A 15182-nucleotide genomic window follows, 5' to 3' on the forward strand; every position below is an offset into this window, starting at 1 on the left:
GAGAATCAGCATTACATCTCTGAGAGCGGGGACCCCCCCCCCCCCCACTTAACATGGGAAACACACACTTGTGCAGCTCTGTTACCCGCTACTATCATTTGCTCCGGCTTACGAAGGAGACAACACAACCCAGCACACACTGCAGGTGGCCAACAGCCTCAGGGGAAGCCAGTGCAGCTCAGGAGGCCTAGTCGCCAACCCAAAGGCCTCCCCAGCGGGAGCAAAGCTGTGTCTACAGAAACGGACCCGTGACGAGGATGTCAAAAGAGCTTCGCAGAGTCAGAACCTTTGCCAGCAAAAGACACCAGAACTTCGCGCTTCCCAAGAGCCTGCCCAGTTTAGCCAAGAGGAAGGTGAGTCACTCCCCGTCCACCTCACGTGCCAGTCGGACACCTGCCAGTCCACTCGCGGGAGTCCCAGGGCAGCAAGGATGCACTCCCGGCAGTGGTCCAGGCTGGACGCTGCATCATCCCACCAGAGGACAGTGGCCTGACCTGCCCCGCAGTGCCCTGGGGGCCCCCCAGAGGCCAGGCAAGACCCCACAAGGAGCAGAGTATCTTATTTTACAGATGAGGAAACTGAGAGCCAGAGGGTGACCCACACCTGCTCACAGGACACGACAGCTTGATGACAGCATTCACCTCTCGCTCAGGTGGTGGTTTACACCCGAGACAGACACAAACGTGGGCACCTGTGCCTTCTGATGTATAAAATGACTACAGATCTTGGGGACAGTCACAGCAGTCACGTCCTATTGACGTTCTCCCACTTCTGGGCACGGCTGCCGGGCCCACGGACGCAGTGCTGGGGGGTCCGTATCCCAGCAGCTCTCCTGGCCTCTTCAGTTCACGGGAGGCGGTGCTGACAACACACATGCCTCTTGATAAACCTGGTGCCCCTGGGCGCCGCAGCCTCACCCCAGGATGGGGCCGTTGAGTGTCTGCGGGGCTCACCACACACAGGTGTTCTGAGGGTTACCTCCAGGCACCCCGCACGGCCTCTCAGTCTGCCCAGGACGCTGCAGGTGCCAGGCTTCCTCAGAAGCACCGGCTTTTCCCCCAGGTGCCCGGGGTGGGGCTGGTTTTGCTGAGGCCACCCCCCGTCTCATCCTTGGACCGCCTTGTCACGAGAAGTGAACCTACCCTGGGTAAGTGTCAGTATCTAGAGATTATCAGGTGTACTAGCACACAGACAGTTACGTGGAAACCCAACTAACCAAGCCGCGGTTGAAAAGGTCTGTTAAGCAGTGCAGGGTATGTATGACCTGTAAGACAGAAACCTCCACTTACATGCACAGGACCAGGTTTTAGGGAATGCACCACACACAGGTCTCAATGAAAAAAACGAAACAAACTGACTCCAGATGGAACAACTCGTTGCCCACGTACACAGCGTGCCGTCCCTCCGCTTGAATGTGCCGAGGAGGGCTTCGCGGGAGAGGCGGCGCGAGCGCCGCTGCCAGTCTTGCACCACGTGTCTGCTTCCACCTTCCCTCCACAGTCTCCTCGTCAGCCCACGTGCAAATCAGTTAAGAATTTTTTTTGCCATTATTTACCCTTGAGATGAAAAAATTGTGAACATGACTGCCTGTTTTCTTAGCTTTCAGTCACGTGTTCGATTTTGTTCGGAGGCCCCTGGCCGCCCCGCAGGTCTTCATTCACATCTCATTCACTCTCACTCTCGTCTTCCTCCGAAGACTCGTCACTGGTGTCAATCAACTGTGCCGCTTTGCGGGGCAGGTTTTTAGAATTTACAACTAAGAGTTAGATATTATTTTAAAATATGTTAATAATTATAGACTAATTAGCAAATCTTTTTCCCCCATTATCTGGTCATTGCAGAAAAAGTCCCTTGGGTTCTAGCTCTATATTTTGCGGCTTATTTTATATTTTCATTATTTTAAGCAAAAAATGAGCAGGTAAAATTTTCCTGCTTACAAATAAATTATCTTCCTAGGAGAGATATTTGTAAAAGTGTTATAAGAAGGTATGTTTATAAACCAAGCATTGATGTCTCCTCAAACCAGAACATTTGGCACCGAGATCAACCCCAAGGAGAAAACGAATTCCCAAGGGCTTCACAGTAACAGACCCATTTCCACAAAGGCCTCATTTCTAAAGTCAGCTGAGTGAGGTGTCCACCCCCAGGGGGCGCCCGGGACCTACAAGTCTGCCAGGAAGTGGGGGCCCCCGTCTCACCCTTGGAGAAGTGGCTATCCTTATCCTCTTCACAGTCTTCCCAGTGGTCAAAGTCAAAAGCCACATTGGGGTTCTGTTCAATATAACAACTGACATTAAGTGAGAGAGTCAGACGCACTCAGGGTGTTCAGACCAGGCATAGCCGACTTCCACTCACCCGCTGTCTGAGCAGGCCACGCCAGGGTTCCCTCCTCTCTTTGGCAAGAGTGATGACGGGTTCATCATGCTCGATGACGCATTTGCAGTCATCTTTTATGATGTTGGCCTGCAGCTCCATATCAGCCAGGTAAAATTTCTCTCCCACCCAGGCACTAGATTTACAGAAAGAAGCAGAGTCAGCCTCCTACAAGGTTAGAAATTACTTCTATTTTACTTTATAAGATACACATAAACCCACCTGAAAACAACTCTGTCTCTAAAATATTTACATTTGTAATCTTTTACATTCCTTATTTTTATCTTCAGTATGACCGCGTCCTCCTTTTGGAACCACTTTATCTGTGGGTGGAAGCTAGAAGCAAAGGAAGAGGGTCACACGCTCCTCACCGTTTGCTCACCCACAGGGAGGGGGAGGCGGGGTGCGGTGACGGCTTACCTTTTCAGAGGCGCTGTGGTTTTGTTAATGGAAGCATCTCCAGTGTTTTCAGATGAAGTTTCTGTACAAAAAGCCAAATTTTACAATAGGTTATTTATATGTGACTCCATAATATATGTGTATATATATATGTATTTTTTGCATTTTATGCAACTTTTAGCTGAGGAACTACTGAGAGTATAAATTTCACAGTAACCAAAGTATCCAGCTGCAAAAAATAATTAGAAAAATTAAAATGCACATCACTTAGCAAAACTAGTAAGACAAATATTACATTAATAAAACAAGTATTTGCTTGACAAATATTACAGTTAAACAACCGGGAAGGTACATCCTCTGATTAGGAAGGGCGTCATAGTCGTTGGCCACAGGATACAGATGTGCAGGCATGTCTGCTGTCTTAACCTGCTCGGACCCCAGTAAAGAGGACTTCCAGAACAGTATCCAATACACATAAGGAACCAACGCTGAACAGAACATTTTCTAAAACAACGCAATTTAAACTTCTCAGTCTGAAATGTCTGAAGCCTCCATCCGAAGACTGTAAAGATGTATCAATAGGTGACTGGATAAATAACTTGTAATACATTCATATCAGAATATAACCTGGTAATAGGAAAGTACCGCTGCTACTTGCAACAATCGGGATGAACTTCACAGAAACACTGAGTGAAAGAAGCCGCAAGACTGTGTATCATGTGCTTCCAGTGCCAGCACAACTGACGGTGGCAGACGTCGGGACAGGGGTTTCTGGGAAGGGTTACAGGTGGGGAGGGTGTGTGAGGGAGACAACGGGGGTTCTGGAAACGTTCAACAGTTTGATCTGGACACATGTTAAAAAAATTCTGACAAGCTATATACTTAAGATCTGTGCCCTGTAACTGCATAAACATCATACCTCAAATAGACATAAGGGAAAAAAAGTTACAAAAAAGAAAAAGCACTGAAAGCTGAATTGTGGAAAATAAGAAATGAGGCAGTATCGGTTTACGTTACCTTCTCTATAGTTCATCTAAAGGTGGAAAGCCTAAACGTTAGAAACTTTCCAAGCATTAATGATTTTAAATTGACCAACTTTTACATAACCAACCATGCTTTTCATTTTCTGAGTTTGTCTCGGAGTCAGCGCCTCTCTCTGAGCCCGTGTCTTCCTGCCGCGTGCTCTGCAGACAAGCACCATCTTCTGCTGAAGAAGGCATCCTGGAACGAAGAGGCGGAGGTAACTCTGAGGCGGGGAGGCAGCCAAAGTCCGGCTCTCTACAGAGACTTCCCAGCAAGAAGAGGGAGGGAGGCCAGCGACACAGGGCCTCGAAGTGCCTCCCACCACGAGTCAGACCTGCCCAGAGCTCGTGACCCATCTGCGATGGCAGGCAGGCCAGCCAGCTCTGGGCCCCGCAGTGCCCCCGGCTTCCAGCGCAGAGCAGAGGATCCACCCACATTACCCCATAAATGCCAAGAACTCATTTAACAAAACATGATTTTCAAATCACTTAACTTTGAGGTTACCCACTTCAAAAAGTATAAAAGGGCAGAAAGTTAAAGCCATCTCCCTTCCTGCCCTGGCTTCCCGGAGACACCCCTCATACCAGTGGGGGACTACTTCTGAAACATGCTTTGCGTGAAAAGTAAATACTGCCATCTGTATCTTTCTATCTCTCTCTCACATACACACACACACACACACACACACGTTTAAACACGTGGGAACCTACTCTGTTCACTTTCCCGCCCCTTGTTTTATTGTGCTTAATAACAAGAGATTACTCTGTATCAGTACGTAGAGAACCACCTCATTCTTGTAAAAATTCTGGGCTGTGTTTTTCTTTTGGTTGTTTGAGCAGGTAACCACATTCATGTGGTCCAATATTTTAAAATTTAAAAAAAAAGGTCTACATGCAAAAAAACTCCCTCTCACCCTGGTCCCCAATTTCCTTCCTCATGGGTGACAATGTAATTCATTTTTTGTGCATCTTTCCTTTTGTGAAACTCATTCCAGCCTAAAGGAGCCCACCCTTACAAACACACGTGCATGTGTACACACACACACCTGTGGGGCAGGGAGAGTGCATGTATGTCCCCAAGGGGACTTCTGACTGACACGCATGCAGCCTGGGGCGTGGAGGGCAGTGTCCCAGGGAGAGTCCCTCATCACTGCTGTGCAGCCCCAGACCCTCCATCACCCACCCTCTTCCCCCACCGTGGCTCTGACCTCACTAGACCCTTATCTTCTGGGGTTCCATTCCTTCCTCTTCTCACACTTAATTTAAACCAAGTTTCAACTCTTCAGATACCAGTAAACCAGAGCCTTCTCCAATCATTTTTCTGAGCTCTAGGCTTGTACTTTCAATAACCTACAAGTTATGTCCAAAACCCACTGAGTATCTCCCCCTCTCTGAGCTGGCTGCTGTCCGGGAAACAGCCTGGAACTATCAACCAGGCCAGTGTCCTCTCAGTCGTGAGGGCTCAGAATTATACAATCACACTCCCTTGTGCCTGTCAACCACTAGGGCCCTGTGGCTTCCAGATCTTTCAAGTCCCCAGGCTCTGCCTCCCTCCCAGTCTACTGTAAGAATGGCACCGTTCTCCTCAATTCTGATGCAGACACTAACACCGCCTTCTCATCCATCTCCTGAAACGGAGCCTTGTCTTCGAGGCTGGCTCCCTCTGCAGAATCTCACGGCCTCTGCACATCTCTACACTCCTGCACGACCGCAAAATCACGCATGCAAAGGACCGAGCAGAGTGCTTTGTACAGAGCTGAGGCTCAACAGTAGTTGTGCTTTGTTTTGATTAAACCTACTGAAATGGAAAAAAACCTCAAAAATCTACTGAACTGTAATGGCATCTTCATTTTTGAAAGAATATCTTATAAGCAAGTATGGAGTAATCTGTGTTTCCTGAAAGCGTGCAGAAACCAAAATGTGTCCTAACCACGCGGGTACGCAACTCGATTAAGACAGAAAAGTCTAAAAACTTCAGACTATAAAGTATTTTAATCTTTGCCATATTCTTTGAAACTCCCTACTTTCAGGAGTAACTTGGGACCCTCTCGAGGTCTCCGACCATCAGTCACTGAGTCCGCTGGGCAGCCTGGCAGCACCTGGCAGCTCGTGGCTCCCAGCTGCGTGAAACCGTTTCCACGTCTGCCGTCCGGGTTGTCCCCCCTCCCAGGCTGCTCCTTCTCAGGCTCCTCTCAGGCGTCCCCACCGCCCCTACCTCTCAACGCCGAGGCCCAGGGCACAGTCCTCTGGGGCGTCATCCAGCAGCCCAGCTTTCAGCACCAGGACCTGCTGACGGGCCCCCAGGGCCACAGGCTCACGACGGTCAGCTGCTCCTCGCGCCCGGGCCCCAGCCTCTGTCACCCTGTCCCGAACTCTCGGCACAGGCTTCGCCCCCATCTCCAGTCCATTCTCAACACAGGAGCCCAGGATGTTCTGATTAAGCCATTCTCTGCCCAGAACCCTCTCACGGCTCCACGTCCTCAGGGCAGGAGCCCACCCCTTGCAGTGGCCACAGGGTCCAACCAGACCTGCCCCCGGGGCTGCTCCGAGCTTCACATCCAGATTCCCCTCGTTTGCTGCTCGGGTCAGCGTGCCTTCCTCCCTGTTCCTGGAACCAGGGAACAAGCGAGCCTCCCCTGTGCCCACAGGAGTCTTCCCGATGCCTGCCTGGGGGTCAGGCCTCACCTCTGCATCCCTGCTCAGGGCTCACCGTCCCTGCCCAGAACCGCCCTCTCTTCCCCCGGCCTTAAGGGGCTCCATCTCACATACCACCCTCTGACCCGCTGTGTACTTCTGGGACCCGGTTATAGCCTCTCTGTGAGCTGGCCCTTCATCTTTCTTGTTCGCTGCTGCATCCCCAGAAGACACTCAGTAAATATTTGCTGAATAAATGAATTTTAAAACTTCAACGTTACCTAATAGCACCTTCAATTAAAAGCAACTGTTAATTAGGTCCATTGAAACAAAGTTAGATTGAAGAAATATTCCAGCATCTTGCTACCGAAACACACAGAGCAGAATGGAGGACTAGGGAGCTCCGAGTTCCCATTTCCCCGCAGGTTCACTGGAAGAGCCTCCAGGAGCTGTCGCAACCAACCTCCTGCTCCCCCAGCCCCACCCCCAAACCACAGAGGGACAGAGCAGACTGCACTTGCGAATTACTGTGTGGTCCTCTCTGCGCCGCCTGCGGATACCTGAGGGCTTGATGCAAGATGCTTGTCTCTGTTTCATAAAACCCAGAACACAGGCAAGAAAGCTGTGGGCACTGCTCGGAAAAGGGACTCCCGACCCACAGAAGCCTGGGGCAAGGGGGACACAAGGAGACACACAACAGGCCATCCAAGGCCTGGGGGAGAAGCTGGGGTAAGGCTCACTGGACACTAGGACATTCCAAAGCAGCACGCTTGGGGGCATTTAGAAAGCTGCGTGCAAGCCAGGGCAAGACACACACTCAGAAAAGTCCTGAGAAGGCCTGAAGCTCTCACCTCGGTGATTTCTAGGTGAGGATGTGGAGAAAACAGGAACCTTGTGCACTGCTGGTGGGAATGAAACGGTGCAGCTGCTGTGGAAAAGTTAGGCAGTTCAAAACAGTAACCGCAGAAGCGCCTTATGATCCAGCAGTTCCAAAAAGACCTGAAAGCAGGAACGTGAACGCGTACCTGTGCACCCACGTTCACAGTAGCGCCATTCACAACAGCCTGATGCCCACTTGCAGCGGTTTTCGTAGGCTCTCATATATTGCTTGTGGACGTGTAAACTGGCACAATCAACCTGGAAAACTGTCGGGCAGTTGCTCTAATTATGGCTCAGCAATTCCATTCCGCCAGAAATACACTGGGAAGTGCACCAAAGCACATGCAGGAGAATGTTTAACGCGCCACCTGCAGTAGCCCAGAACCTGACAGTTCTCCCATCTCCCATCGACAGCAGAGGGGTAGACAAATCACAGCACATTCACTCAGTGGAACAGGACGCAGCAATGAGAGTTTATGTTCTAAAGCTGAGAGCACAATACGGATGAATTTCAGAAATAATGCCGAGTGAAAGCAGCCAGACATGAACTGTGTGATTCCACCCAAACAAAGTGTGAAGCAGGGAAGAGCCTGCTGCTCTGTGTTGGGAAAGGGGCTCCCTCTGGGAGGAAGCCGGAGGCGGCTCTGAGTCCCGCCCTGATTCTGATCTGGAGCTGGTTTCTGTGCTGAGGATGTGTGCACTTTTCTGGAAGTGTGCTGCCAATAAAAAGCTAATAAAATTCATTCTTTCAGAGATACAGATGAAGTAATACACTTGGAATTTGTTTCATACTACTCGATCAAAACCAAAAATGTGGGCTGAGGTTTGGATAACACAAGACTCGGTAATTAATGAAGCGGAGAGATGGGAACATGGAGACGCGTTAAACTGCTCTGCTTTCAGAAAAACGCCTCTAACACCGATGCATTCTATTTCCACAAAACCACTCTTCCGAAAGGAAGACAAAAATCCACTTACAGGGTCTGCCTTGGGCCGTCTTCGAAAGCTGGCATGTTAGCTCCTTTGCATAATTTTTTCAGTTGTTCTATGTGCTCTGAGTTATCAATGCCCATTCCCGTTGACAAAATTTCAGCCCGGATGTTGTAATCAATGACAGAAGTTTTCAAGTTTGAAAGTTTTGTAATGTGCACCTTGAATCAAAGAAAAAAATAAAACGTTTGCAACAATCGCACTTTGAACTTCAAATGAATCACTCTCACATGGCGTCGCGGTCTCGCTGTGCGACGTGCGATGCTCCGGGGCCTACACACCACCACGTGCAAGGGCCTCACCCTGCAGCGTTCGCATCATTCCATAACTGAGGGAGCACCAGAACCTTCCAGAACCCAGCCCCCCACTGCAGAGCTGTGATCAGGTCTGGAGATGGGGCCAAGACGGAGTCCTGGAACAAAGCTCCAGACGAGACCGATGCGTGGTGCGGTGACCACACGCACAATTCTTACATGGCTCTGGTTTTCCCTCCGGTGCTTTCCCCTCTCCTAACAACGAGGCTCTGGGCCTTCAGGTGCCCCAAAAGGGGTCTCTGCCAAGGCCCGAAATCCTGCATCCTGGACAGTTTCCTCCACTTGTTTTTTTTCTGTAACCAAAACATTCTCATCCATTTCAACTTACATACAATTAAGTAAAACATGAACACGTGCAACAAGCTGAGTCCTATGGGCGGGAGGTGTGGCCCCAGGCCTGGACGTGGGGGGTGGGGGTCGGGGTGAGGGTGGGGAGGGGCCAGGCTGGGGCCGCTGGGGCGCCTTCCCCGTGAACGTGGGACGCGCTCCCGTCCAGGACGGCAGAAGAGCCTGTCTCCACTCGGCCTGGGGACCGAGCTGGGCTGGGGGCGAAGGCAGCAGGTGGGGGATCTGGCTTCCCTCCAGTGCACCATGGACCCTGCTACACTTCGGAGCTGCGGAAGCGTGCTTGCCAGGTGGGTTTTCTTTTTCTGCTCCATCCTCTTAGCTCTAGTTTTAAAAATCCTTGCCTAATAAAGTTTCCATTTCTCTCCTCTGATAAAGAACCACCACAATACTGACAATGCAACATCAACTAAGGCCCCAAATCTCTCCATTTACCTGCGTTGTCAGTCTCTACCTTCTCTTCTACAAACTGTTTTTTCTCCTTTTACTCTTAAATCTTACACCCAAACTCCTCTTTTCCAGTGTCAAGGACTTTCTACTCATAAAAACAACTTTTCAGCAAAACAGTTTTTATGAATTCCTCTCAATCTTACCGATTATCGTAACAATTAAGATTTAAGTCTAACAGAGCAAAACTCTGAATCCGAGTTCCTGGGGTGCAAGCAGAGCAGGGACAGTGTGGCACCGGAGGGGAGGCACCGAGCCACGTGTCCTGGCCTCACACTCAGCCCCGCCCACCCCGCGCCAGCCCCGAGGACTGGAGTCCTCCCCGTTACCGGCCACGTGCCGGGACTGGAAGATTATTTACAGCCAGACCCATGCACGCCTTGCTGTGAAGGGCCGTCCCGAGCCAGGGCTTCCCACCCGCGTGGACAGAGGGCTGTGGAATCAGTTTAACAGTGCACAACCGTCACTTGAAAAAGTGGACAAGAACAGAACTGTAAATGTTGGAGACTGTCGCATGTCCTAAGGATACTTTCACGAAGCTTCTATCTCAGCTCTATGTGCGAGTGGGTGTGATTTATACACATGCCCGGGGGTGCTGGGTTTCAATGTAAAAGATTCTCTTAAAAAAAAAACCCACAACCAATTTCAGGACCCAAATAACATTAAAAAAAAAAACAAAACTAAAAACACAACTCTCCCTAACACAGAGCCCTCATCAAATCAGCCTCCATTTATGTGAGGCAAACAGTTATTCAAGCAACAGGTTCGAGTAATGGGTTCTTTAAGGGGCTGATTCAAACACAGGTTTCTCTTAAAGAGATCTGTATACTTACCATTGGATCAACCCAAACTGTATTTCCTAAAGCCAACATCACTTTTGCATCGTGCAGTTTTCCAGTAATTTTATGATGAATGTACCTAGTAACCTGAAAAACACAAGTCATTTCTCTGAAGCTTTAAGAAAATACCTTGTTCTGCTCTATAGTTGTGCAAGCAGCTTTTCTGTGCATTTCATCTGAGCCTCATAGCCGCCCCATGAGGAGGTAAGGGAGGCCATCGTGCCCCCCACCAACAAGGGAACTAGGGATGGAAGTGAATAAGGACATGCAACGGGGAGTCCCGAGCACAGGTCAGGCTGCGGACTCCGAACATCACCTGTTTCTCACTGTGGACGCGCGTCCCTCACCTCCTCCGTCCACCTGTCTTTGAAGGATGGATATCTATTTCTTCAGAGGCTCAACGAGAGTGAAGTTGAGGGTGTTTCTGCTGCTCCGAGGAGGTCACACAACAGAGCTGCTCAGCAGCAGGGACACTGGGGTTGCGGGGCCCTGGGATCCACCAACAGTGGAATTCTCTCACCTCCATCCTCTGAAGACAGGCTGACAGTGCACAGGGGCGGTGGGGACATGCGTCCATAATGGGAAACACGCGGTGTTCAGAGTCCACGCACAGGCCTGTGCTCGGGACTCCCCCTTGTATCTGTCCTTACTCATCTCCACCGTTTACAACCCAAACTTTTTACTCTGCCAACTGCAATGGCTTCTCTCACGCCTGATTAATCAGATTATACAAAATTTAGCCTTCCACTGAAGAATTGGGGCATCATTATAATCAGGACTCACTGGTCTGCGGACAAGCAGGGCTGTGTGTCTGGCCTCTCCACTCCCGCCCGGGGACAGCCACGTGAGCCCACACGGGACCACTGTTCTGGGCTGTGTCTTCGCACACGTAGGTTTCTGTGCCTTCAATGCCTTATCTGGTCTACTTGGTGACACCCTAGGTATCCATCCTGAAGGGCCCAGAGGAAATGTCCCTTCCTTTGGAAGCTTCTCTGGTCTCTCTCTTTCCTTGTCCATCCCCCCAACCCCAATGGAATCACCTGGTCTCTCCGGACAGTGTCCATCACCTACGTTTCCCCTTTGACGGGGCGCCCACTTTTGCAGGTGCGTACACTGTCTATTCTCCTTAAGTGAGAGCCTAGTTATTTTCAGCACAGTGCATATTTTACGGCGAGTCTAAGTCCGTGAGCACGCTAATGATAATGATGGCAAACCGTGCCCGGCCCCCAGGGGCTCCGAGCCAGGCCTACGCACCGCGGCCCCATGCACCCCTGTGCCGCAGGGATGCGAGCAGACTGTGTCTTATCCTCCCGGGAACACGGAGCATTTTACCCGAACCCAATAATCCAAATTCAAATACACCTCACTTCTGGGTATATTCCGGGTTAAACGCATCCTAAAAGGCTTATATTTGCCAAATATAAAAGCCAAAGTAACTCACCTTTGGATTCCATTCAATTTCATTGTCAGCGGGTTTCACTCTACAAACAATAAACTCCACAGCCTGGGGGGGCAGAGTGTGGAAGCGTTCCGGGAGCTGCAGCAGCTGGTCTCCTGTGACCAGTCCAGTCCTGCCTTCATCTATAAACTTCACCAGAACGTTATCCGGGGCCCATGTGTCTTCTTTTCGGCTCACCTCCAGCACCTGAACCCTGCAGGACAACACCAGCCTCAGTCTAACACAAAGACCCAACAGGGAGGTAATCACTGCCTCGATTTACTCGTTAAAAGCAAAGCATGTGAAATTCAACTGCGAAGATTTACTCCGAACCAGAAATAAAATAACTACAGTCATCAGAAGCATTTAGCCGTGATTTATTTAATTCAAACATACCTGAGTATAAAAAGCAGTGCAGTACGTTGACTGGAGTAAACCCCTCTATCTGACAACACGGTGGAAATGAACATGGTTTCTCAGCCTGGGCCGTTACCACGTGGGGACGGCTGCGGCATTGGAGGGACGTTGGTGCAAACTGGCACGTGAGGCAGGCTGGAGCACTGACCGTGCCACGTATTGAGCTGACCTTTGAAAACTCACATAAACCACCAGGGCTCCGTCTGCTTGTATGTAAAAGAGGAATGGTGCCCATTTTAAGGGAAGTTTTAAAAATTAAGTGAGTTAAAGTTGTACGTCTGTGCTGCACACAATGACAGCTCAATGGCTGTCCACAGATGAATGTCACACTGTCATCCGTGCTCTGTGCCCAGCAGCCCCGGGGGCAGGTGAGCCTCCGGTGTACAGTCGTGCTGGGCATGAGGAGACGCCTGCCACCGCCCCCTGGAGGCAGCCAGGCTCAGTACACGCACAGTGGTCAGAGATGAAAACAGGGACCCAAGACCACTTAGTTAGTTACCTTGTGCATCACAACTTTTAGAGATGAAATAAACAGACATTTTACCTGTGAAAAACTGTTTTTTCTGCCAATCCATATAATCCAAATTTCTCCACCTTTTCAATAGTTGTTTTATCAGTGGAATCCTCAAAATACTCCTTCATTTCAGCATTAAGAGTTGCATAAAGATCCACATGCTTACCAACTATACGACCAAAGTAATTCGTTGCATTCAAAATATAAAAGGGTATTATCTGAAACATAAACAGTAAACATATCCAGAAAACAAACTCAGCCTAAAGCAAAGAGGTATCTGACCTAAGAGCCCAAAGCACCCCAACAGGGATTTAAAAATAAACTAGGAGACAAAACAAAGAAAAACCTTAGCATACTCACAAATAATTATAGTTTCACTTTAAATCTAATGCAAGATGTTTGGGGTAAATATTTTAAAACTTCATTATTAGTTGTAAGTGTTAACTTATTTTTTACCTGTATTTTATTTTTAAAAACCCTTTAATAAATAGCCTCCTTGCCTCCTGAGCTCCTTCTGATCTGTTCATGTAACACGGTGTATTTTATTAACAGCCTGTGGTGCAGGAGGCACAGGGACACAGGAAGCATGTGCTCCAGGGCCCTTCTGTAATCACAGGTGCACAGACGTGCCACAGCCAGCGTGTGGTTGAGAAAACAACTCTCCACAGACTCATGTATGCAGGGTTCCTGGTGTGTGAGGGGTGTCGGCACAGGTGTGCAAGGGTATGGAGAAGACATTCCAGACGGGGTGGGGATGGGAGGGCAAAAATAAAAATGTGCATTAGAGCAGTGAGCCCTGGCTCTGGAGCAGATGCCAGGAGTGAGAAGTGGTTACCTGGTGGGATGGCAGAGAAGGCAGTGCCAACTGGGAGGCAAGGCAGCCAAGGATGAGGTCACCCTTCGTGGCCAAAAGAGGCTTTGATCTGACAAGGCTGACAGCCATGGCTCTCCTCTGTGGCTCCCTCCAACTTCACTGAAGCTGGCTCCTGTCACACCCCACAAACATTCCACACAACTCCTGCCTCAGGACCTTTGCACTTGCTGGTTCCTATGCTTGGAATATTCGTCCCCAGATAGTCTCATGGCTGGATCCTTCTAATCATTTGGTCTTCAGTGCAGCTGACCCATCCTCAGGCAGCCCTTCCCTGCCTGTAACCCCTGTCCTCACAGCACACACCCTAGTACTTCACTGAATTTCCTTCTCTCCCTTTGTCACACTTGCACTCACTGCCAACCATCCCCACTGAAGTGGTACCATGGACAGCTACCAAGTCTGTCATGGTTCCCAAGCCAGTCATTCCCCAGCACCGAGGAGAAACTGCCTCAGTAAACCGTCGGTGCTCCCTCAGGCCCGTCCTCATCTCAGGCGGGCAGTTCAGTATTCCTTCCAGCCTGACAGACGGGCTCCCCCAGGGGGTCTTCTCCCCTGTGATTCAGGGCCTCTGACAACCTGGTGGTATTCAGACAGTAGCCCACTCCGTGACGGCATCAGTGGACACGAGGTGCAGAGAATGAGAAAAACTCTCACTGCAATGCTACGAGCACCCACGACAAATAAACTTTTTTAAAAAGATGCACAAAGAAAAACGACAGAGAACATACACTAAGATGCCAACGGTGGCTGTTTTAGGAAGACAATAAAGGGGAGAGTTTCTTTACCCGTATTTCCCGTGGTGGAAGGCTCTGTGTCGAGCCCGGGGGCCCAGCACACACCCACACACCAGTGAGCAAAACCCAGGCCCGAGCAGGCATCAGTCAGGACGTGCAAGTCCCCGCTGCACGGTGTCAGCACATCTACAGACACGTAAAGCTGGCAGGATGGAGGCGGAAAGCAGCAGCTTGGGGCCCAGACCCTCCTAACTGAGGGGGAGAGCATGAGGCCTCCCGACAGGTGACCAACTTGCCCTGTTCCAACACCCAACGTCTCTCATGGTGGGAAGCCCCTCAGTCCTGGGCACATGGGAGGGTCCCTTCCGGTCACACACCTCCCCACTGGGTTTGGTTCCACTCTCCCCAGTCATCCTGCATGTAACTAGTTCAGTCTGTTATGGCTGCAGGACACAAGGTAAGGATACGAAAATCAAGTGCATTTCTTTTATTTATTTAGGTGGGGGGAAGTAATTAGGTTTGTTTATTTATTTATCCTTATAGGAGGTACTGGGGATTGATGCCCAGGACCTCATGCATGCTAAGCATGTGCTTTATCACTTGAGCTACACCCTCCCCACCAAAAATCAACTGCATTTCTAAAACAACTAGAAAATGAAGTTGAAGAAAAAAACAGCATTAAGAATGACATCCCAAACCATGAAATACTAGGGATAAGTTTAACACAGTAAGTAAAAGATCCACATACTGTACGATTGCAACTAATGACATTTGGAAAAAGGCAAAAAACTACAGAGACAGTAAAAGGATGGGTGATTGCTGGGGGTTCTGGGGAAGAGGGAAAGGGGTGGATGGGGGAGCACAGGGGGTGTCAGGGCAGTGAAGGTGCTCTGTGTGACATTGTAATGGTGCGTATGTGTCATTACCCATTTGGCAAAATCCACAGCCTGTACACTACAAGGA

At 49.7% G+C, this 15182-nt stretch overlaps 1 protein-coding gene across 1 annotated transcript in view; it reads right to left on the bottom strand.

The window, feature by feature from the left end:
* Window positions 1–84: 84 nt before the first annotated feature.
* TDRD12 (tudor domain containing 12) overlaps window positions 85–15182 on the bottom strand; it is a 70395-nt gene continuing 55297 nt past the window's right edge. The window contains exons 24-33 of the mRNA XM_032486205.1: window positions 12642–12829; window positions 11684–11894; window positions 10237–10329; window positions 8286–8458; window positions 3884–3993; window positions 2794–2854; window positions 2596–2709; window positions 2356–2509; window positions 2199–2271; window positions 85–1756 (exon numbers count right to left, since the gene is read on the bottom strand). Coding sequence (XP_032342096.1) covers window positions 1665–1756; window positions 2199–2271; window positions 2356–2509; window positions 2596–2709; window positions 2794–2854; window positions 3884–3993; window positions 8286–8458; window positions 10237–10329; window positions 11684–11894; window positions 12642–12829 — 1269 coding nt within the window. The 3' untranslated portion in view covers window positions 85–1664. The remainder of the gene's footprint in view (window positions 1757–2198; window positions 2272–2355; window positions 2510–2595; window positions 2710–2793; window positions 2855–3883; window positions 3994–8285; window positions 8459–10236; window positions 10330–11683; window positions 11895–12641; window positions 12830–15182) is intronic.

Source organism: Camelus ferus, chromosome 9, assembly GCF_009834535.1.
Source record: "Camelus ferus isolate YT-003-E chromosome 9, BCGSAC_Cfer_1.0, whole genome shotgun sequence".
In the NCBI taxonomy this organism is placed as follows: domain Eukaryota; kingdom Metazoa; phylum Chordata; class Mammalia; order Artiodactyla; family Camelidae; genus Camelus; species Camelus ferus.